Raw genomic sequence first — 22883 nt, 5'->3', positions numbered from 1 at the left:
TTTTGTTATTTTAAAAATTTTTTATATAATAGAGTGGCCAGTAAGCGCCCTGGGTGATAGGGTGATAGGTGCTTGTGTTATTTTGAAAATTATTCATTAAACAGAGTGGCCAGTAAGTGCTCCAGGTCATTGGGTGATAGGCGCTTGTGTTATTTTTAAAATTATTAATACGACAGAGTGGCTAGTAAGTGCCCCAGGTCATGAGGTGATAGGTGCTTGTGTTATTTTACAAATTATTTATTGAACAGGGTGGCCAGTAAGCGCTTTGAATTATTGGGTGATAGGCACTTGTGTTATTTAAAAAATTATTAATATAATAGAGTGACCAGTAAGCGCACTGGATCATTGGGTGATACGCACGTTAGTTATTTCAAAAATTATTTATTGAACACAGTAGCCAGTAAGCGCCTGTGGTCATGAGATGATAGGTGCTTCTGTTATTTTTAATAATTATTTATTTAACAGAGTGGCTAGTAAGCGCTCCAGATTATTGGGTGATAGGCACTTGTGTTATTTCGAAAATTATTTATATAACAGAGTGGCCAGTCAGCGCCCCGGGTCATCAGGTGTTGGGCGCTTGTGTTTATTTCAAAATCATTTATTGAACAAAATGGCCAGTAAGCATTTCTGGTCATTGGGTGATAGGCGCTTTTGTTATCTTAAAAATTATTTATATAACAGAGTGGCCAGTAAGTGCTATGGGTCATGATAAGATAGGTGCTAGTGTTATTTTTATAATTATTTATTTAACGGCGTTTCCAGTAATAACCCCGGGTCATGGGGTGGTAGGCACTTGTGTTATTTTAAAAATTATTTATATAACAGAGTGGCCAGTAAGCGCCCCGGGTCTTTAGGTGGTGGGCGCTTGTCTTATTTTAAAAATTATTCATTGAACAAAATGGCCAGTAAGCTTTCCTGGTCATTGGGTGATAGGCACTTGTGTTATTTCAAAAATTATTTATACAACAGAGTGGCTAGTAAGCGCTTTGGGTCATGAGTCGATAGGTGCTTTTGCCATTTTATTAATTATTCATTTAACGGAGTTTTCAGCAAGCGCCTTGGGTCTTTGGGTGATAGGTGCTTGTGTTATTAAAAATTATCCATATAACAGAGTGGCCAGTAAGCGCCCCGGGTCTTCAGGTGGTGAGCGCTTGTCTTATTTTAAAAATTATTCATTGAACAAAATGGCCAGTAAGCTTTCCTGGTCTTTGGGTGATAGGCGCTTGTGTTATTTTAAAAATTATTTATATAACAGAGTGGCCAGTAAGCGCCTCGGGTCACGAGTTGATAGGTGCTTGTGCTATTTTATTAATTATTTATTTAACGGAGTTTTCAGCAAGTGCCTTGGGTCTTTGGGTGATAGGCGCTTATGTTATTAAAAATTATTTATTCAACAGAGTGGCCAGTAAGCGCCCCGGGTTATCGGGTGATAGGCGCTTGTGTTGTTAATAATTATTTATCTATTCGAGTTTCCAGTAAGCGCTCCGTGTCATTGGGTGATAGGCGCTTGTGTTATTAAAAATTAATTTTTGAACAGATTGGCCAGTCAGCACACTGGTTTATCAGGTGATGGATGCTCGTGTTATTGGACCTTATTTGAATCTTGCGCGTCGCCTTTGGTACTATTTTTCTTTTCGATCTAGTGATTTCCCACGTCAGATAGGTTGGGTCCTAGAGAATTTCAAGTCTGGCTGGGACTATACTTTAACACTGGCTTGTGCGCAGCCTTCGAGCTCAGTTTCGGACGCGCTGGAGCCGGGAATACCTTAACACCTTCCAGCAGCACCCTTAGTGGGCCACGCCACACTAAAATTTCGCCGTTGGAGACGTCGTAGCTGTCATCGCTCCTACCCTCCTTTCCGTGGTTGGCCGCTGGCCTCTTGGATGGATCCTCCGTGTGCACCCGGGCCACGACGGGCTAATTTGAGCTGCCGTCATCAGAACCTTTACTGGCGAGTACCTTAGGCCAGTCATCAAGCTCGCACTTCTGCCGGTCGAGACCACGAGTGGGCGTCCTTTATCACCCATCCTCAGTGCTTCAGATGACACATGTATGGCGGGCGGGACTACTGTTTTGTTTCAGGAACAAGGCGGGCGAGATGTTTGACCCCCGTCTGGACCACTGTCTTCGCTGGTATTTGAATTGCCCGCTCTCACCAACCAATCGCCCGTCCTGCATTTGGAGAGGTCTCTAGCGGGAGCAGGGTGTGTGGCACCCTCCGAGCGGTAGGCGCGTCTGGAGTGAGTCGTCTTTGAAGAGTCAACTCGGCATCATCGTTTTTTCCTCTCCTACCTTTTGTCTCGTCTACACAGTGTTCTTTCACTTGATACTCTACTTGTACCAAATTAAATAAACTGACTTTAGAAAAAAAAAGACACAAGGGCGAGTGAAGTTGATTTATCCGCTTAACAAATGATGAGATTGTAGTCACAGATTTACAAATATATGATAATCAGATATTTAAGAAACTATGAAAGTTTAATAAGAAACTATGAAAGTTTAAAAAATGTTTAGTAATACACAAAAAAACAAGCCTGAGTGTTTAACAAAAATAAGAGACATATTTCTCGTAAAGAACCAGGATAATTTAGGTTATATACTGACAATTTAAAATTTACTAACGAGTTACCTTACTTTTTATATCTATATCCAATATCCGCAAAACTTTAAAAAAAAAAAATCGATAACGGAATCAAGAAAATGCTTAAACTTAATTATAATCAAAGGTTCAGACAGTGTGTATTATACTGTATGTCACAGTATGTCAATCCACTGACTATAGTTTCAAAATTCGATGGTTTGGTACAGATATACCTTGATGCACAAAAGTTAAACGAACGATTATTTAGTGATCACGACAGAGCTGACGAAATGGATGAGGTGTTAAAACAATATAGTGACATTAGTGTCATGACAACGGTAGATTTAACGATTAGTTTTTGGCAAATACCGTTACATGAGGAGTCACGAAAGTACATGGTACTCTTACATAAAAAAAGGACATACTATTCTAGGGTAGAACCGTTAAGATTAAAAACAAATAGTGCCGATTTTCTTAGAATATCCAATTTTTTACTTAATGGTATCTAAAACTTTGTGAACAGATTCCATTAAGGATAACCTATGCGTGTCCAAGACATTCTCTAAACATTTCAACCATTTAAAAATGCTTTTTAAAAAATTTTAATGTATAACATGACAATTAACTTTCAAAAAGTTAAATTTTGTCAGGAAGAAATTAAATTTCAAGGTCATACATTTTCTCCACACGGTATTAAAATGAACCTAAAAAAATCAAAAAAATCAAAAATTTTCTGATCCGTAGAAATAATAGGTTTTTAAGTGTTAGTCACTTTTTGCGTAAGATTCTCACATAACATGTGAGACAAAATAGAACAACTGCTTTAATTAGTCTGAATCTGGAAGGGATGAAAGTGGGATAACAGTCATTTAGAGGCTTTTTGAACCTCGTTAAAGAGTTGTTTTACAATGATTTATGCTTAAATCACCCAAATTTAAACCATTCATATTACACATATATATTCAATATATTCAATGTCATGTCAATTTTTTAATGAACAACTAATGATAGAGATGCTTTTAATTCAAGATTGTACTTTTGAAATAACTTACATTAAAAAGTGCGAAAATATGGCAACCGATTTAGAAAGGCGATACGTCTTTAAAGAAGACAAAGGTCGTACAGAAGATTTTAAAATACTTACTAAAATATAAAGAAAACCAAATAACAGCATATTCAATCAATTAAAAGAGATATCAAGCTTACAACCAAAGGATAAAAAATTACTCATTATCAAACAAAATACGAAAACTGAAGATAAATATACTTATAAGCTAAAAAAAAAACCTCAACCAATTATGTAATCATAGAAAGAAAATTCTTTGACCAACATGCTTTGCAAAGGAATTCATCACTTCTGTAAAAAGAATCCTGCTAAATAAAAAAAATTGGTAGACACTTAAAAATAAGAGATAATAATAATAATAAATAAAAGACTATTACTTTATAATAATTTATTCAAAATAAGTTCACTTTCATGAAATAGAGGGGGCAAATGTGAGGAGGTATTCTTTATAATATAAAGGATAAAAAATCACCTTTTTTTAACGATAATACGCAGAAAGATAGCATAGATAACGCTGGTGAATTATCTGCGAATCAGCTATAAAAGGTGCTTCCGTGTAAGGAAATACATCTTTCTCCAGCCAATCTGGGACGTGGAAATCCACTGCCTACTCAGAGTGGGAATATTTCTGTGTACCGGTACTAACTGCAACGCACACAAATTGATAGAGAAAAAGATTCAGTACGAAGGGCAAGATGGTAAAAATTAGTTTAAACATTACTCGTGAGTATAACTAATACTAACTAGTGTCAACTTAGACTTTCAGTGCTTGACCGCTTAAAGCGTGGCAACGACACATCCCTAAGTTGTTGTTTATTAGACATTTTTCAAGTTGTCATGTTATTTTAAGTTCAAAAAAACAACTTATTTGAATATTTCTATTTTTTGTTGTGCAGCTTTACTTTATAATAGCTAAGAAATTGATTCATATAAAAAGTAAAGTTTTAGTGTATAAGAATTTTATCTTTGCCGAAAGAAAACGTAAATAAATTTTTTGGAAAAAAAAGTAGTTACATCAAATTATTTGAAAAGAAATTTAAAAAAATAGTTTAACTAACTTAAAAAAAAGGAGCATTAATAATGCAACAATCAAAAACAGCTATCTTGAGATATTTTTTGTTCATAGAATTGGTAATCCGAGCAACTTTGCTCTCCTACACTGTGCAGCGAACCCACCCTTTAATGTATAGTCATAGACATTGACTGTGGACTGTCTGTCTGTTGCTGATCTGATGTTACATAAAATATCCTCAAACTTCTATATTCACGTAAAAATTAAAGTAAAACCCTCAAACCTCCATGTGTATAAAAAAAAGCCTTACACTCACGTTCAAGTATAGTTTGATACCTAACCCTATTGTTGCGGTCCAATAAAAACCAATAAAAAATTCATTGATTTTACCATAGGATTTTTCTATTGGTTTGTTATCGGTATTTGCACCCGTAAATCCAAATAAAATCCAAAATGGTCAAAAATAGATTTTCTGTATCATTTATTATAACTAGGACATGATTGAACAAAAATAAATTGACAAATTTATGTCATACCATCCGGATGGTAACACCAAAACGGGGGGACTAAAGTATTTTTTACAAAATTCTAATAAAAATTAATAACTAACTTTTCTTTCAATTTACATATAAAATACTCTAATCCCCCCGTTTTGATGTTACCATCCGGATGGTATGACATGAATTTGTCAATTTATTTTCGTTCAATCATGTCCTAGTTATAATAAATGATATAGAAAATCTATTTTTAACCATTTCGGATTTTATTTAGATTTACGGGTGCAAATACCGATAAGAAACTAATAGAAAAATCCCATTGTAAAATTTTATTGGTTTTTATTGGACCGCAACAACAGGGAATATTTATACATTGCAAACAATTAATCGAGTAACAAACACATAGATACAAGAAAGTTGATTCCATTCTAACCAGTTTATCTTACAGTCCTTTCTAAGAATATGTTTAATATTAAGTATTGTTTGACAATTTTTGTAGAGAGTTGTCATTATCTTAAGGACCCTTAAAACTTTTTTCTTGTAGTTACTATTGCATCAATACATATACTTACGATTAAAAATTGCAAAATTGAGCGCATAAAGACTTTTCTGACATCTTCATTCTATAAGCTTCTTTATTACTCATGAAAGTATGTTGTCATTTACATTACTTGCACTCATCGTCTCAAAACAAGAAAAAAACCAGCTCCACTTTATACGCAATATAATATACATTTTGTTACTTAAGTAATATTTGAAAAAATTGTAAGAAACGTTACAAGATTTTTAAAAATTTATCATCTGATGTTAGCAGAAAACTTCAAAAAATACCCCAAGTAACAAACATTATTTTTGAACTTCCGTAATTATATAGAATATCCTTAAATTTCTATATTTGTCTAAGAAATGACATATGATCCTTAAACCTTCGTGTACATCAAAAAAACCTTGAACATAGGATTTTATGTAGTTTGATACTAATTATTATAATTTAAAAGAAGAATTCATAAACTAACAAATATATGGTAACAACAAGCAATTCAAATTCCACAATTGCTATAATTCCACTCTAGACTTGCAAGATAGGATAAAGGAGTATTTATCTTACGTTTTTATTTTTAAGATCTTTAATAACTTATTGCGTTAAATTGGCTTTAATACTTCTTGCACTCATCGTCTCCAGAGAAAGGTAAGACCAATACTCATTTAAATACGATGATACTATAAACATTTCTTTTCTCGTAGTAAAAGTTGGTATTATCATTAAAAATCTAACAAGCTTTTAAAAAATTTTAAATTTATTATAGTTGACTAATTCTTTTAAGTTTTCCTGGATAAAAAAGGTAATGTTTAAAATTTAAAAACCGCTCCATTTATCTTTAAACTTGATAATTTACGTATAAATTCGAAAATGAACTCCAAACCTCCATGTATACAAGAGAAACCTCAAATTTTCATTCAAGTATAGTTAAATACGTAATAACATAATTTGCAAACAATTAATTAACGGACAAATTGACGGCTCTACGAAATTATTGATCTCTACTTTAAAAATTAACCGTATAGTGGTATTCAACAATATGTTAACTGATTCAAATTTAGTTTTGTTCTTTTAGTTGGGCAGATGGTCACCGTAAATTTAGAAACCGTTGTAACTATCTTTTCGAGTAATGTATGTGTATGGAACATTACTCATACTCCAACTTTAGAACTGCAATAGGACGCAGGAGTACTTTTTTTATGTCTACATTTATTAAACTCTCTTATTACTTATAAAGGTACGTTGTTTTTAAGATTTCTAGCACTTATCATCTTCAGGCAAGGACAAAACCAACGTTTATTATCCTACAATATATATATATATATATATATATATATATATTTATTTATATATATATATATATGTTTCTAACCAAGGGAAAAATCAGAAATTTTTTGAAATAATTTTAGAAGATTTTCAAAAATTCATAATCTCTCAAAAGCAGACGAATCTTTTGGAAACTCTTATTATCTTGATCTTGTATAATTGTATAAAATATCCTTAAACTTCTTTATTCGTTTATGTATTTAAATATAAACCTCTAACCTCCGTGTACATAAGAAAAACCTCAAACGTAGGATCTTGTATGGTGTGATACTTAGTGTTCCAATTTGAAAAAAATTAATAAAGTAACAAATACATGGTAACAAAGAACAATTATAATTTTTATAAGAAATTATTTTTACAGTACCATCTAGAAATTCGAAAAAATACAAAATTTAGTGTCATGTTACGTTTTTGCGAGACAGTCGTAATAATCTCAAGGTACTTTGAAACTTTCTCATCGTTGTTATCTTTGCAGCGTTGCTTATGAATCTACTTTAGAGTTTCCGGATAAGACGTATGAGTATTGTTCTTATGTTTTAATTTTGCAAGCTCTCTTTTAACTCATTGTGAGAAGTTGTCTTTAACACTTCTAGCACTTATCGTCTCAAGACAAACGTAAACCAGCACTCATTTGAATACGATAATTAAGAAAACATTTCTCTACTTGTAGTAAAATTTAGCATTATCGTTAAAAACCTAACAAGCATTTTAGAAATTTATAAATTCATTATAGTCGACTAATTTTTTTAAAGTTCCTCGGTCAACAAAGGTTATGTTTGAAATTCAGAAATCGCTCTATACATCCGTAACCTTGGAAATTTATCGTTAAGTTTAAAAATAAACTACAAACCTTCTTGTACACAGAAAAAACCTTCAATTTTTGTGAAAGAACGGTTTCATTATTGAAAATACAATATGCAAACAGTTAACTAACAGACAAATTAACAGCTTCATGAGATGATTATTATCGTTACTCAAAATAAACCGTATAGTTGAATTTAAAAATATGTTACATAAACAGAATTTAGTTTTATTTTCTTATTTTGGCAGACAGTCACTATGATTTCAGCAATCGTCGAAAGTATCTTCTTGAATTATATATGTGTATAAAACGTTACTCATACTTCCACTTCAGAACTGCAATAGAACACAGGAGTACTTTTTTACTTCTATATTTATTAAGCTCTCTCACTATTTATGAAGGTATGTTGCCTCTGACATTTTCGGCACTCATCACCTCTTGGCAAGAATAAAACTCTTTTGAGTAAAATAATTAACTAGATGTTTCTCTGCTAGTAGTAAAATTCAACATTACTGTGACACAACTTAAGAAGGCTCCGTTACCAAATGTACAAAAACTTTGACTGATATATTATTAAAGTTGAGATCACGCTGAATCTAATAGTATCTTTATTTTGATGGGTTGACGATCAAAATCCAGAGATAATTCAATTCAAAATCAGCCTTTTTCAAGCTCGCTTAACACAGTCACTTATAGCTGAAGGTCTGAGGTAAACTTTTGACTATTAACTAAACTACCAAAATGGAATGTACAAGCAAAAAAATATACTTACCGTAAGCCTGACACTATCATCTTTAAGAAACTGGGTGACTTTATAGGCATTGGCCATGGAAAATTTGGAAAACATACTACTAGTATAAAAGGAAGCTTTCGTCTTGTGACATCGCATCGATCGTCACTGAATTGACTACCACAGTAGGCGATGGAGCCTCCTTAACAAGACCTTAGGAAATTTATAATCCTATGAAAGCGGAAAAATCTACATACAATCTTGTTAATTCCAAAATCTATCTCTAAACTTTTCAAATTACATAGAATATCCTCAAACTTCTATACTTACCTGTCAATGAAAATAAATACCTCAAACCTCTGTTTATATAAAAACAACATAAACTTACGTTTGAGTATGGTTAGATACTTAAGGTTAAACATTGCAAACAATCGATCAACTTACAAATACATAGATTCATGTAAGTTGATTTCACTATAACCAGTTTATTTAACAGTCCTTTCTAAGATTATTTTAAATACTAAGTATCATCTAACATTTTTAGTAGACAATCGTCATTATCTTGAGGATCCTCAAACTTTTTTTTTACTTACTATTGCATTAATACTTATACTTCCGATTAACAATTGCAATATTAAACGCACAAAGACTTTTCTAATATCTTTATTTTATAAGCCCTTCCATCAATCATGAGAGTATGTTATCATAAATTTTACTAGCACTTATCGTCTCAAAACAAGGAAAGAACCAACGCCTATCTTTGGGGATCGCGAAGGTGAGGCTCGGCGAAACAACAAGGCGCCTCAACGACAGGACAAGGACACGGAGCACGGGAGCGAGAAATGATGCTCAACGCATGAACTGTACATTTAGCTTTTATTAGTTACAAGAGGCAAAACATAACTGCCTGACTCGGCAGTACTTAAGAGAGACTCTAGCTTCTTCTCCTTGTCGTCCCGCTACAGCTGTGGCAGCTCGTGGATTGGTAGGCTCGAGAGGGGCGCGAGGCTCGCTGATTGGACGAAATCAGCAGAGCTCGCGGTTAAAACACAACGCGCGGGACAAGCGTCTGTTTGTGCCTCGAACGCGCTGCTTGTGCGCAAGGCTGGGACGCCACATCCACTCCCCCGCCAGTGAGCAGCTTGGGGGAATCTGCAAACGTGACGTGGCGAGCTCGGCTTACCGGTGGAGGCGTTGGTTAAACTCGAGGAGGAGTTGCTGAATCGGATTTGGTTGGAGGTGCCCTGGAAGATAGTTGCTGGGAAAATTCCTGGACCGTCTCCAATTCCTCCAAGTGTGCTGGTTTTAGTTGATCGGTTGAAACAACTTTGGCTTCTCCTTCGACTTCGATTGTGAAGGTCCTTGGGTCGTTCCTGTTGAGCACTCGGTGTGGTCCCGTGTAAGGAGGTTCCAGCGGTTTTTTGATGCTGTCTACCCGCTTGAAAACATGTGTGCATGTTGACAGATCCTTGAAAACGAAAGGTCGTTGCATGGTATGACGGGAGGCTGGCACTGCTTGAAGAGCTTTGAACAGGTGACGGAGGCTTCTGACGAAGGTCGATTTGTCGGCTACAGGCGTTGACGACGTGAAAAATTCTCCTGGGATACGGAGTGTAGTGCCGTATACCATTTCTGCTGGTGAAGCTTTGAGGTCGTCCTTAAAAGTTGTCCTGAGGCCAAGTAAGACTGAGGGCAAAGCGTCTACCCAAGGCTGAGGAGTGCACTTGAGTGCGGCTTTTAGTGTTCGGTGGAGGCGTTCGACGATACCGTTAGACTGCGGGTGGTACGACGTCGTTTTGACGTGGGTCACTCCGAACATCTTAGCCAGTTCTTGAAACAGTGCAGATTTAAACTGTGCACCTCTGTCTGAAGTGATGAAAATTGGAGTGCCATGAGCGCTGATCCAGTGAAGCATCGCCTTGGCGACTGTGTTGGCTTGTATGTTGGGTAAAGGGACTGCCATTGGCCAGCGAGAGAAACGGTCGATGATTGTGAGGCAGTATTGCATCCCTTGTAAAAGTGGTAGTTTGATGAGATCGATGTGTATGTGCTCGAATCTGTTGTCAGGTTCGGTGAAACGACCGAGAGCTGACCTGTTGTGCCTGCTGACCTTTGCTGTTTGGCACGGTGCGCAGCACTTGGACCAAGAGGCAACTTCCTTTCGCATACCGGGCCAGACGTATTTTTGGGCGACTGAGCGAGTGGTTGTTTTGATGCTTGGGTGCGACAGATTGTGTGCTGCTTCGAAGGCTGTTCTGCGCAGCTGTGACGGAAGGTATGGCCGCACGACGTTGTGTGACACGTCACACCAAACTGCATGGCCGTCGAGCACTAGGTGTTGTAGATCGAGGCTTGGGTGGTTGAGTACATCCGGTAGCTGTTCGTCAAGTGTTTGCGCTGCGGCGATTGCAGCTGCATTGAGCTTACATGGCATCGAGATTGTGGACACGTCTGGAGAAGAAAGGTCCTTGTGAGCTGGTGCGGCATCGTTTTGCGTGTTGGGCTCTGGAAGGTCCTCATCTTTAGTGTCCGTGCGCGAGAGGGCGTCAGCGACGACGTTTTCCTTGCCTCGGGAATGCTTGAGTGTCGTGTTGAAACGAGCTATGAACTCCAGGCAGCGGACTTGCCTGGGAGAGGCTTTATCCGATCGTTGGCGTGAGGCGAAAATGAGCGGGCGATGATCTGTGTACGTTGTGAAGCTGCGCCCCTCTAGGATCCTTTGAAAGTGCTTGATTGCAGAGCTAATGGCCAAGAGCTCTCGGTCGTACGTGCTGTAGCGACGTTGGGTAAGGCTGAGCTTTCGTGAGAAAAAACCTAGCGGGCGCCAGGTGCCGTCCGGTTCCTGTTGCTCTAACACCGCGCCAATGGCCTCGTTCGATGCGTCTGTTCGAAGCGCAAGTGGAGCGTTTGGTTTGAGGAAGGTGGCACCGACTGCTTCGATGATTGAGTTTTTGCAGCGTTGGAAAGCTTCGTTGGCTGTTGGCGTCCAGGCGAGTTTTTTCTTTTTCTTTGGTTGGCCTCGAAGCAACTCGTGAAGCGGCGCCTGGATGTCAGCTGCTTGCGGAATGCAGGGCCGGTAGTAGTTTAGCATGCCGAGGAAACGGCGTAATTCCGTGACGTTGGTCGGCGTTGGAAACTCTTTAATAGCGGTGCTTTTGGTTTCTGGAGGCCTAAAACCTTCGCTAGAAACTTCGTAGCCTAAATATAGGACCTGCGGTTTACCAAAGGTGCACTTTTTCCTGTTGATTTTGAGGTTGGCTTCTCTGAAGGTTGAGAAAAGTTGCCTTAACTGTGCCAGATGTTCTTCATGGTTCGATGAAGCGACGAAAATGTCGTCTATATATGCCTTGGCAAACGGAAGTTTTCGAAGTAGGTGGTTCATCGTTCGTTGCATTGATTGGGCTGAGTTTCTGAGTCCTAAAGATGTGCCAAGAAACTCAAAGAGACCAAAAGGAGTAGTGACTGCCGTTTTTTCGACGTCTTCTTTCGCCACAGGAATTTGATAAAAGGCCTTTTGTAGATCTACAGTTGAGAAAACATTGCCTGGGCTCTCCTGTAACAAATCTTCGATGAGCGGTAAGGGATACATATCGGGCGTAGTGCATGCGTTTAGTCGCCTGTAATCCCCTGTGACTCTCCAAGCGCCGTCCTTCTTGGGCACAAGATGCAAAGGGCTTGCTCATTGACTGTTGGACGGTCGAATGATGCCCTTGTCTAGGAGGTCATCAAATGCTTGTTTAGCTGCTGCAAGGCGATCGCCGGTTAACCTTCGAGGGCGTTCTGCGACTGGTGGGCCAGTGGTGATTATGCTGTGCTTCACTGGCAGGCCTGGGATCTGCACTGGGCTGCCGGAGGTTTCGAAAAGGTCGGCGAACTCCTCTAGAAGGGCCATGTATCGCTCTGCGGTCGGGTTGTCTAGCAGAGGCGATAGGGTGGACACCGAGTGCAGCGGCGCCTTCTCCTTGAAACCATTGGAGGATAGGCCGGTAAGTGAGTCGATGATTCGATGGTGCCTGCAGTCGGGAAGGAGTTCGTGCCGTGCGAGAAAATCGGCGCCTAGGATGGCGAGAGGTACTTCAGCCAGGATGAAGTCGCATGGTAGGTCCCGACGAAGTCCGAGGTTGAGGGTCATCTGGCGTTTGCCGAAGGTGGCGATAGGAGCGTGGTTTGCGGCATGCAGCGTGAGTGGCTGCAGCGTGAGCGGCTCCGTGGAGTTGGCCTTAGGCAGCAAAGAGACTGAGGAACCAGAGTCAATTAAAAATTTGATACGGGAGCGCGTATCGTAAATATGCAGGCGTGCATCCAAACCCAGCCGGGCCTCTGGCGCCTGCTCCAGAGGGGGGGTTAGCGGTTTCCCTGTTGTTGTGGGACGAAATTGCACGGGGATGTGCAGTGCTCAGCTTCAGTGCCGTATTTCCTATGGTACCAGCAGATGCCTGGGGCGGTAGGGGTGGCTGAGCGGCTGCGCTGGCGGTTGTTGGCTCTGCCGCGCCCTCGGCTGCGGCCTCTTTGTTGATTTTGAGCGGCTGGTGGGTGCTGCGTCGTGAGCTGGGTTATGGCTGCTCTGAGAGCTGCCAACTCTTGGACGAGATCCTGATGCGCGGCTGCAGGCGGAGGGGTGTACGGCTTGGAAACAGCCATCACTGAGCCGCTTGTTTCGACAAGCTTGTCGGCTGCCTCGGTGAGCTCGTTCATGGAGGCTGTTTTTAGGATGCTTAAAAACATTGCCGCGGCTTGGGGTAAGGTATCGAGCCACTTGACCTTGAGTGCGTCCTCAGTGACTTTATTGCCTGCTAGAGCCTTCATTCTACGCCATAAGGTTGACGGTTTGTCGTCTCCAAGAGAAATACCTGTAAGCAGCGTATGTAGCATTTCCTCCGTTGAGTCTGTAGTGCGACTCAAAATGGCTTCCTTGAGCGTTTTATATTTATCGTTAACAGGAGGCGGGTCGATGACGTCCATCACCTCCATGGCCGTCGTTTGATCGAGCGCGCCGACAAGCACGTTGAATTTTGCATTGTCGTCGGCGAGGTTGCTCGTTGCCATTAGACACTCTGCCTGAGTGAACCACGCTTTGGCTGCATTTCGCCAAAAACGCGGCAAATCGCATTTTGTGTTGTTCATGCTTGTAGGTGGGGCAGGTGTGTCGATAGAAGTGTCGTGGTTTGTACTCACGATTGTTTTGTCGACCTCGAGGTCGGAGTCGTCCGGCGAGGTTGTGTTGTTGTGTTCGGGCTGCTCTGAGTCGAGAGAAAAGCCGGAGGACGATGTTGATGTCGGCGTGAAGAAACCGACGCTCGATGTAGGTGCAGAGAAGGGATGTTGCAGAGATGAAGCTGCTGCGAGAATGGCTGCACTGTCCTCGAAAGAGCGCCCGGGTATACCTTGGAGCCTTTCAGATTGTCTCCGATGTTCGTCACTTCTCGACGTTGAGCGACCTCGGCTTGTCTTTTGCCCGTTGAACATGCCCGGCCCAAGATGGCCGTTAGCGTGAGTGCTGTGTACTGCACCACGTGCTTACCGTGTGCTTACTGTTTGTTCACGTCCCCACAAAATTTTTAGTTCAGGGTCACCACTTTGGGGATCGCGAAGGTGAGGCTCGGCGAAACAACAAGGCGCCTCAACGACAGGACAAGGACACGGAGCACGGGAGCGAGAAATGATGCTCAACGCATGAACTGTACATTTAGCTTTTATTAGTTACAAGAGGCAAAACATAACTGCCTGACTCGGCAGTACTTAAGAGAGACTCTAGCTTCTTCTCCTTGTCGTCCCGCTACAGCTGTGGCAGCTCGTGGATTGGTAGGCTCGAGAGGGGCGCGAGGCTCGCTGATTGGACGAAATCAGCAGAGCTCGTGGTTAAAACACAACGCGCGGGACAAGCGTCTGTTTGCGCCTCGAACGCGCTGCTTGTGCGCAAGGCTGGGATGCCACATATCTATATGCAATCATCTATATGTATTATATACATTTTTTTTACTCCAAGTAAAATTTGAAAATGTAGTCCAAAATTTTTCAAGATTTCAGAAAATTTGTTATTTTACGTTAGTAGGAAACTTCAAAAAATTCTCCAAATAATAAAAATCATCTTCAAACTTTCGTAATTGCATAGAATATCCTCAAACTTCTATATTCGTCTACCAAATGACATATAGCTCTTAAACCTCTGTGTATATGAGAGAAACCTTAATCTTTCATTTTAGTATAGTGTGATATTTAATAATACAATTTGCAAACAATCAATTAACAGAAACATATACAGGTTTATTGAATTATTGTTCTCCATTAAAAAACTTAACTTTTTAGTTATATTAAGAAATATGTAACATAAACCAAATTTAGTTTGGTTTTTTTTTATTTTGACCAAGGGTCATCATAATTTTAGGAACCGTTAAGAGTGTCTTATTGAGTAATGTGTGTGTATGAAATATTGGTTATACTCCTGGTTCAAAACTTCATCACGACGCAGGAGTACTTTTCTTACGTCTTCATTTACTAATCTCTCACATTACTCATAAAACTATGTTGTCATTAAGATTTATAGCTCTCATCACTTCTCGGCAAGAATAAAACCAACACTTTTAAGTACAATAATCAACTAGATGTTTCTCTACTAGTAGTAAAATTCGACATTATTGTGACATAACTAAACCAGACCTTAGGAAATTCATAATCCTATGATAGCAGAAAAATCTACATACAATCTTGTTGATTCCGAAAACTATCTCTAAACTTTTTAAAACACTTAGAATTTTCTGAAGGTTTTATTTTCACCTCTCAATTGAAATAAAACCCTCAAACTTCCGTGTGTATAAAAAAAAACCTTACACTCACGTTTGAGTATGGTTTGATACCTAATATTATACATTGCAAACAATTAATCGAGTGACAAACACATAGATAAAAAAAAGTTAAGATCATTATAACTAATCTATTTACAGTCTTTTTTAGAGATATTTAAAATGTTCAGTGTTGTTGTATATTTTTAGTACACGGTTGCCAAAATTTTAAGGACCTTTAAAACGTTCTTCTCGTAGTAATAATTGCAACGTTCCTTAGACTTCCACATTAAATTTGCAATATGGGACGCACGAGTAGTTTTCTTACATCTTTATTTTAAGAGCTCTCTTGCTACTCATGGAATTTTGTTGTCTTTTAGATTTCTAGCACTCATCGTTTTAAAACAAGGGGAAAACCAACGCACATTTGTATACAATGTTACATACATTCTTCTACCCTTAGTGAAATTGGATGAAATTGTAAAAAAATTTTACAAGAGTCTAAAAATTTAAAGTCTTATGTTAGCAGACTCATTCTTCTAAAATTTCTCGAACTCTAAGAATTATTTTTAAACTCTTTTAAATCACATAGAATATTCTCACATTTCTATATTAACCCACAAATTTAAATTTAAATTTCAAACCTCCGTCTACATAAGAAAATTATTAAACTTGCATCTGAGTATAGTTTTATACTAAATAATATAATTTGCAAACAATTAATTAACTAACAAACGTATGGGTATAAAAAAAGTATGATCATAGTGAAAGTTATAATCCAAAAGGTAACAATATTGTAAGTATATTAAATACTTACAATTTTTTTTTATTACACCATTATTGTTAAAAATTTTATAATTACACAAAATATCTTTAAGGATGTAAAGTTATACTGTAAATTTCAAATTCATTATATTCACTCAAAAATTTTATTATAGTCTCGAAGCCTCTGTCTACATAAAATAATTTTTAAATTTAAATCTTAGTATGGTTTGATACTTAATAATTTCATTTGCAAACAATTCATTAACTCGTGAATACAAACAGGTATATAAGTAGAATTTTTATCTTAACATTTATTTAATCTTATAGTTTTTGTAAAAATATGTGAAATCTAAAAACTTAGTATCGTTTTAAATCTCTGACAGACTGTCACTGTTATTTTGAGTGTAACCAAAAATTTTTTTGTCCTAATATTTGCAGCTTTACGTATATTCTTGCCTGAGAATTTGCCAAATTAAATGAATAGAAAACATTTTCTTGCATTCTTATTATTTAAACGCTCTCAGAACTCATTAATGTATGTTGTTTTGAAGATTTCTGGCACACCAAGCATTCCAAGGCAAGGGTGAAAGCAACACAAATTCAAACACAATAAGGAACCAGACATTTTTTTACTTGAAAAAAAGTTTGACATAATTGTAAAAAATTTTTGTACAGTGTTTAAAACCTTGTAATCTCATGTTAGTGGACGAATCTTTTTAAAATTGCCAAAATTTTAAGAATTATCTTTAAACTTTAAAAATGACACCGAATGTCCTCAAATTTTTATATTCACCAATAAATCTAATTATAACATTTAAACCTTCATCTATATAAAAAAAGTCTGAAACTTTCATTTCAGTATGATATACTTAATAATATAGTTTGCGTACAGATAACTAATAACAAATACGAGTATATACGTATGTTATTACATTTTGAGCTGTATAGTATAACAATTCTACAGTGGTTTAAAAAATTACATAAAATAAAAAAAATTTAGTTTCTTTTTTAACTTTCAGTTCATGGTTAACGTAATTACAAGAATAAGTCAGAACTTTTTTTGTGATATTTGCCACATTACTAATTATTACGCTTAATAATTGCAAAGAGCGACATAAAGGTATTTTACTTGCTTTCTTTATTATTAAAACGCAGAGGTTTATCATAAAGTTATCTTGCATGTAAGATTTTTAGCACTCATTGTTTTAAAACAAAGGCTCAACCAATACTCTTTGGTTAACGATAAGTAATTTAGCGGTTCTGTGTTTGAATAAAAGTTTAACAGTATTGTAGAAATTATTCAGGAATTTTGTAGCAAGTTGTAGTTTGGTGTGAGTTTATTAATTATTTTAAAATTACTTACATTACTAAAATTATCTTTAAACGTATAAAATCACAAAGAACTTTTCTAAATATTCACATTAATTTGTAAATCTTACATTTTAGTTTGGATTAATACTTTATTTTCTAACTTACAGATCATTCATTAACTAACTAATGTTAAGTAATCGGGATAACATTATCATATATGTATTATAATAATCGTATGGTTTTCTTAAAAAACGTAAACATTTAAACAGAAAATCATGTTATTTATATTCAAACTTTCACGTAACTCATAAGCGTGTGTTATTTAAGATTTTCTCATTCTTTGTCCTATGAGATGGGTAAAATATACACTTATTTCAATGCACTAGGTAACTAGAGGTTTATGTACCTAAATTTTCATTTGATAATATTGTAGATATATTTCACAAGCTTCTAGCGATTTATTATTCTTTGTTAGCACACAAATTCTCTAAACTCCCAAAATTACAAGAATCTCCTCAAGCTTCTATATTCACCTGTAAATTCGAATGTTACTTTTCAACCTTCGTTTACACTTACATCTCAGTATGATTCGATACTTGATAATATAATTTTCAAACAATTAACTAACTAACAAATATAGGGATACAAAAAATCATTTCAGTCTCTATATTGTGTTAATCTAAAATTTTTTTTTTCTAAGTATGGAAAAGAAAAAGAATTAACATACAAATCCGTGTTTATTCCTTAAACCTTTGATTACGTAAAAAAATTACGTAAGCTTACATCTCTGTTTGGTTAGATATTTAAAAACATAGATTTCAGAAAATTTATGAACTAAAACATACATAGTTATGAATTGTACATCGTTATCAACTAATTAAATCAATTCTGCAGTATGTGTAAAAAAACATGTAAAATAAAGAGCTTTTGTCTTTTTTTGATTTCAGATCGGTGGTTGCTGTCATCTTAATAATCACAAAAAATTCTTTTTGTAGTAATATTCAGAATTTTACTTATAAATTTGTTTCAGAATTCTTATAAAATACTTACTGGTATATTTTCACATTCTCATTTTTTTAAGGACGATCTCCGGGTATAGTAGTTTCGTAAGAATTTGCTAAAATTGAAATGTGTGTGAAATAAAAGTGTTATTTACACATGTGCAAAATTTTAACAGGTGTTTCCTTACTAAATTGCGAACTATTCAGTTTTAAAGGTTGTCGATTTAACAGTGCAGTATATCTATAGCTATAATTTTGGCGAAAAAAAACGCACATTTTCGAGCACAACTTTCGCAACGAATTTTCGCAATATTTTCCCCAAAAAAATTGATGTAATAAATAAATTTCTAAGGAAAAAAATCAGTTCAAGTCTTATAGGCCTTTGCATATTAATTATTGAGTAACAATAATTTTAATAATACCTCATCTGGCCTCCACTGAGAGAGGAGCATTGTTTGATAAGCTTTAGCGTTATTTATTGCTGTTTTTTTTCCACAAATTTACCGTTTTTTAAATTTCTTACTTTATTCGGCATTTCTGTTGTCGTATACATAACTTGATTGTAAATGTAAACACAAGCAGAAAGTCTCTATACTCGCCTCGCGGCACTTAACCCTAACGGCTAGAGTACACATATATAGTAAGATCGGTGGCGATATATTGCAATGTCGCCAAGTTTGTTATGTATCTGCGCATCGTCTCCTCATGCAACAAAAAAGAGATTCTCAACTTACATTAATTCCCGGAGATCATCTTTAAAGCTTACAGTCCTCGTTAACAGATGCCGGTCACTTGATATTTTGCCCTCATCGTTTTAAGATGAGAAAACTAATACTTATCAAAATACAATAATTCACTAGTCATTTGTCAAGTCAAAGTGAAATTTAACAGTATTGTGGAAATGTTTTACATGTTTTTTAAGCTACTTATAATTTTTATAATCACATCAAATATTTTCAAACTTCTATGTTTGTTATTATACATTCCAGTATAGTACTATACTTAATATTGTGATTTGCAAACATTTAGTTAACTAACAAATTTATGGGTATACGAATACATTCTTATTATTATAATGTAATAATTTCACTGTGTTTTAAAAAATATGTTAAATGAAAAATAATCAGGATCGTTTTTAAATTTTGCTCGACGGTCGTCTTAGTCTAAAGAACCAGTAGAAATTTCTTTTTGTAATATTTGCAATCTTATTTATTATTTGAAAGATATGCTGTCTTCCATAATTTTAGCGCTGATCATCTTAAGACACGAGTAAAACCAATACTTTTTCCACCTTTTTACCAATCTTTTAGATACCTTGCCCTCATATCCTCAAGACAAAGTTACAAATATCTACTAAATCCCACTGTACATGCTTAAGCCTTTATTTTGATCAATTATTTCAAATATAATCCTCAAACCTTCATCTATATAAAAAATTGTCAAACTTACATTCCAGTACAGTTGTATTCTTAACAACATAACTCAAAACCAATTTGTTTTACTAACAAATGAGAAGGTAAAAAGAGAGTGAAAAGTATATATAATTTAAAAAAAAAAGAAAAAAAAAAATTTCCCGTTTAAATTTTTAACAGATGGTTGCCGCAATCTCAAGAGCCAGTGAAATTTATTCTTGTAACATTTGCGTTGTCACTGATAATTTTTCCAAAGAATTGCAATAAGTGTCTTTAACGTGTTTCTCTTACGTTTTTATTGCTTAAAGATTCACATAACTCAATCAGGTATGTTGCATTTTAGATTTCTGTCACACTGTATCTTGAGAGAAGGGTAAAACAAATACTTATATGAATACGATAAATAACTAGATATGTTTGTTTTCGAATTAAAATTTAACACTATTGTAATACTATTCTACAAATTTCGTTGGGATTTATAATTCTATGTTAGTGTATCTATTTTCTTGAAATGCATAAAATTACAAAAATCATCTTTAAACTTTTAAAACTATACGAAATAATTCTAAGCTTTAATATTTTTTTCATAAATTTAGGTATATCCCATAAAACTATATCTATATAGGATAAGCCCCAAACTTACATCTCAGTATGGTTTTATATTCAAGAAAATTGTTTGCAGACAATTCATAACCGAACAAGTTTTCTATATGACAACAAACTATCATCTATATACTGCATTATTCTCACAATATTCATCAAAAACATATAAAATAAAAATGGTTGCGTCTTCTTTTTAATTTTCAGTATACGGTTACCAGAATCTCATCAAGCAAAAACTTTTATTCTTGTAGAAACATTTGCAACATTAACTATAATTTTGCTTAAAAATTGCAATTCAAAACATAAAAGTTATTTTGAAAATCTGTTTCTTAACGCTTACATTACTTATCGACGTACGTTGTTTTTCAGATCTCTTGCACTTATCTTTCTAATACATGGGTAAAACTCAAAAATTTTTGAAGCAATAAGTAACAACATATTATTGGACTTGAATTATAAGTTAACAATAATATTGAAAAATTTCGCAAATAATTTAACGATTAAAGTCTTGTTATGACACCACTTATCTAAAAATTTTTAAAATTACAAAAAGTGTATGTAACCTACCATGTGTAGTCACACTGAACATTCTTTAACTTTTATGTACACTAATGAAACCAAATGAAAACTTTAAAATTTCGTCTACATAAAAAAAGTTCTGAACTTAAATCTTAGTATGTTTTGAAACCTTATAATGTGTTAATACATGTTTTCAGCGGTCGATACGAAATCACAATTTCTCAACCTATTTTATAATATTAATTATTTTTATACTTTTAAGGATATAAAGCGCATCTCTACTGCAATATATTTACACGATTTTCCTATACATTATCGAATTCTCTACATATCATAATGTATGAAAATCCTCAAGCTGCCGGTTCTATGTATATATATGTGTATGTATGTGTGTATGTATGTATGTATGTATGTATACAGGTATCCACAGAACATTCTAAAATGCAAATCAGAATACGGTATAATAGTCTGAAAAAGTTTTAAAATGTAAGGTACAACCCTTCCTATTTTGACATTTGGTTTAACTATCGTGCCGTATCGATAAACAAACGTAACGTGATGCCCAGAACTGTATCCAGGAAGAGTTTTTTTATTAGTTTATTAACATAAATGCTATTTCTGTTAAAAGTTTCTAGAGAATAACCGATATTGATTAGTGAAACCAAATAAATTTCGACCCTCTTAGGTAAAAGACATTCTCCACCGTTTAAGTTCAGTTATCACTCTTTTTAGTCTTATTATTAGTATTCTTATTGTTAATTATTATCAAATATATTATTATTGTTGTTATTATTATAACTGATCTAATTGTTACTATTATATTTATACTTATATTTACATTTATCTAGGCTTAATAATTATGTCTCTTCCGAATAAAAAAAAATGTATCCTTATGAATGAAGAATAAGAAAAAGTTCTATATTGTAATGTGTGCTCTAACTATCTTATACAAGTATAATCTAGTCACAACTAAGTAAGAAACATTAATGTGACTTAAAAGTTATGTATATTTATATTGTTGTAGATTGTTGCTGTTATATTATGTGATACTGGCATAGCACTTTTGGCATATATGGATGGTATAACAGGTAGTCCAACATTAGGTGGTGTAGTTTTAGCTGCCTCAGCAGCAGCTGGATCTGCCGTGTACAAGGTATTACATTAACATATTTAAACTACTTATTATGTGAGTCATGCCTTGCGTGGAGCATTCATATAAGCAATACTCTTATAATTTTATCTAAAACCCTCAGTTCTACTAAGATTTGTTTTATTATTTTTTCATCTTTTCAGACGACCGTACTGCTTTTTTTCCGTACGATGTGGGTATGAATGGCATTGTTAAATTACAAATATATATTCTGACATACATTTTAATTCCACTTTAGTTGAAACGGAATAAGATATTTTTAAAAATTGTTTTTTGTAAGAGTAGTAAGAGTAACAATTTCATGTAACGTATTTTCATCTTTGAAGTATTGTTTCAATTAATTGTATACTCTCAACGTTTAAGAAACTTACCCTGTTGAATGGTTCCGATAAAACACGATAAAAAAAATTATATCAGGATAGATGTGTGTCTTTGCACCAAAACCTGATATATTGATCAGTGTTTTCATATGAATATCCCAGGATAATTTTATATCAACTGTATAGGATTATACAAGTTTTAAACAATATTGTAAGATATATAAATTTTTTCCGATTCAAATATACGACTTACATCTGTTTATAGGTTTTTTTAGGGAGAGGATAGAGCTGATACAAAATTGTATCATGTCGTATAAGATTAATTACAGTACCAAATTATTTATCAGGATCCACTAAATTATTACGATACGTGTGATATGATGTTATAGAACGTGCTTATTATGTTTCACGCATGATCATACTCAAATATTTTACCTGTAATTATACGGTCAGCTAATTAATATACG

General features: G+C 35.3%; 1 protein-coding gene across 1 annotated transcript in view; it reads left to right on the top strand.

Annotated features, from left to right (window-relative positions):
* LOC106640732 (solute carrier family 35 member F3) overlaps window positions 1-22883 on the top strand; it is a 516306-nt gene that overhangs the window by 197264 nt on the left and 296159 nt on the right. The window contains exon 7 of the mRNA XM_089592356.1: window positions 21971-22099. Coding sequence (XP_089448482.1) covers window positions 21971-22099 — 129 coding nt within the window. The remainder of the gene's footprint in view (window positions 1-21970; window positions 22100-22883) is intronic.

This window comes from Copidosoma floridanum, unplaced genomic scaffold, assembly GCF_036245765.1.
Source record: "Copidosoma floridanum isolate Cflo_tuat_1 unplaced genomic scaffold, Cflo_Japanese_pri ptg000016l, whole genome shotgun sequence".
NCBI lineage: Eukaryota > Metazoa > Arthropoda > Insecta > Hymenoptera > Encyrtidae > Copidosoma > Copidosoma floridanum.
This window is presented reverse-complemented; position numbering and strand designations above follow the sequence as displayed.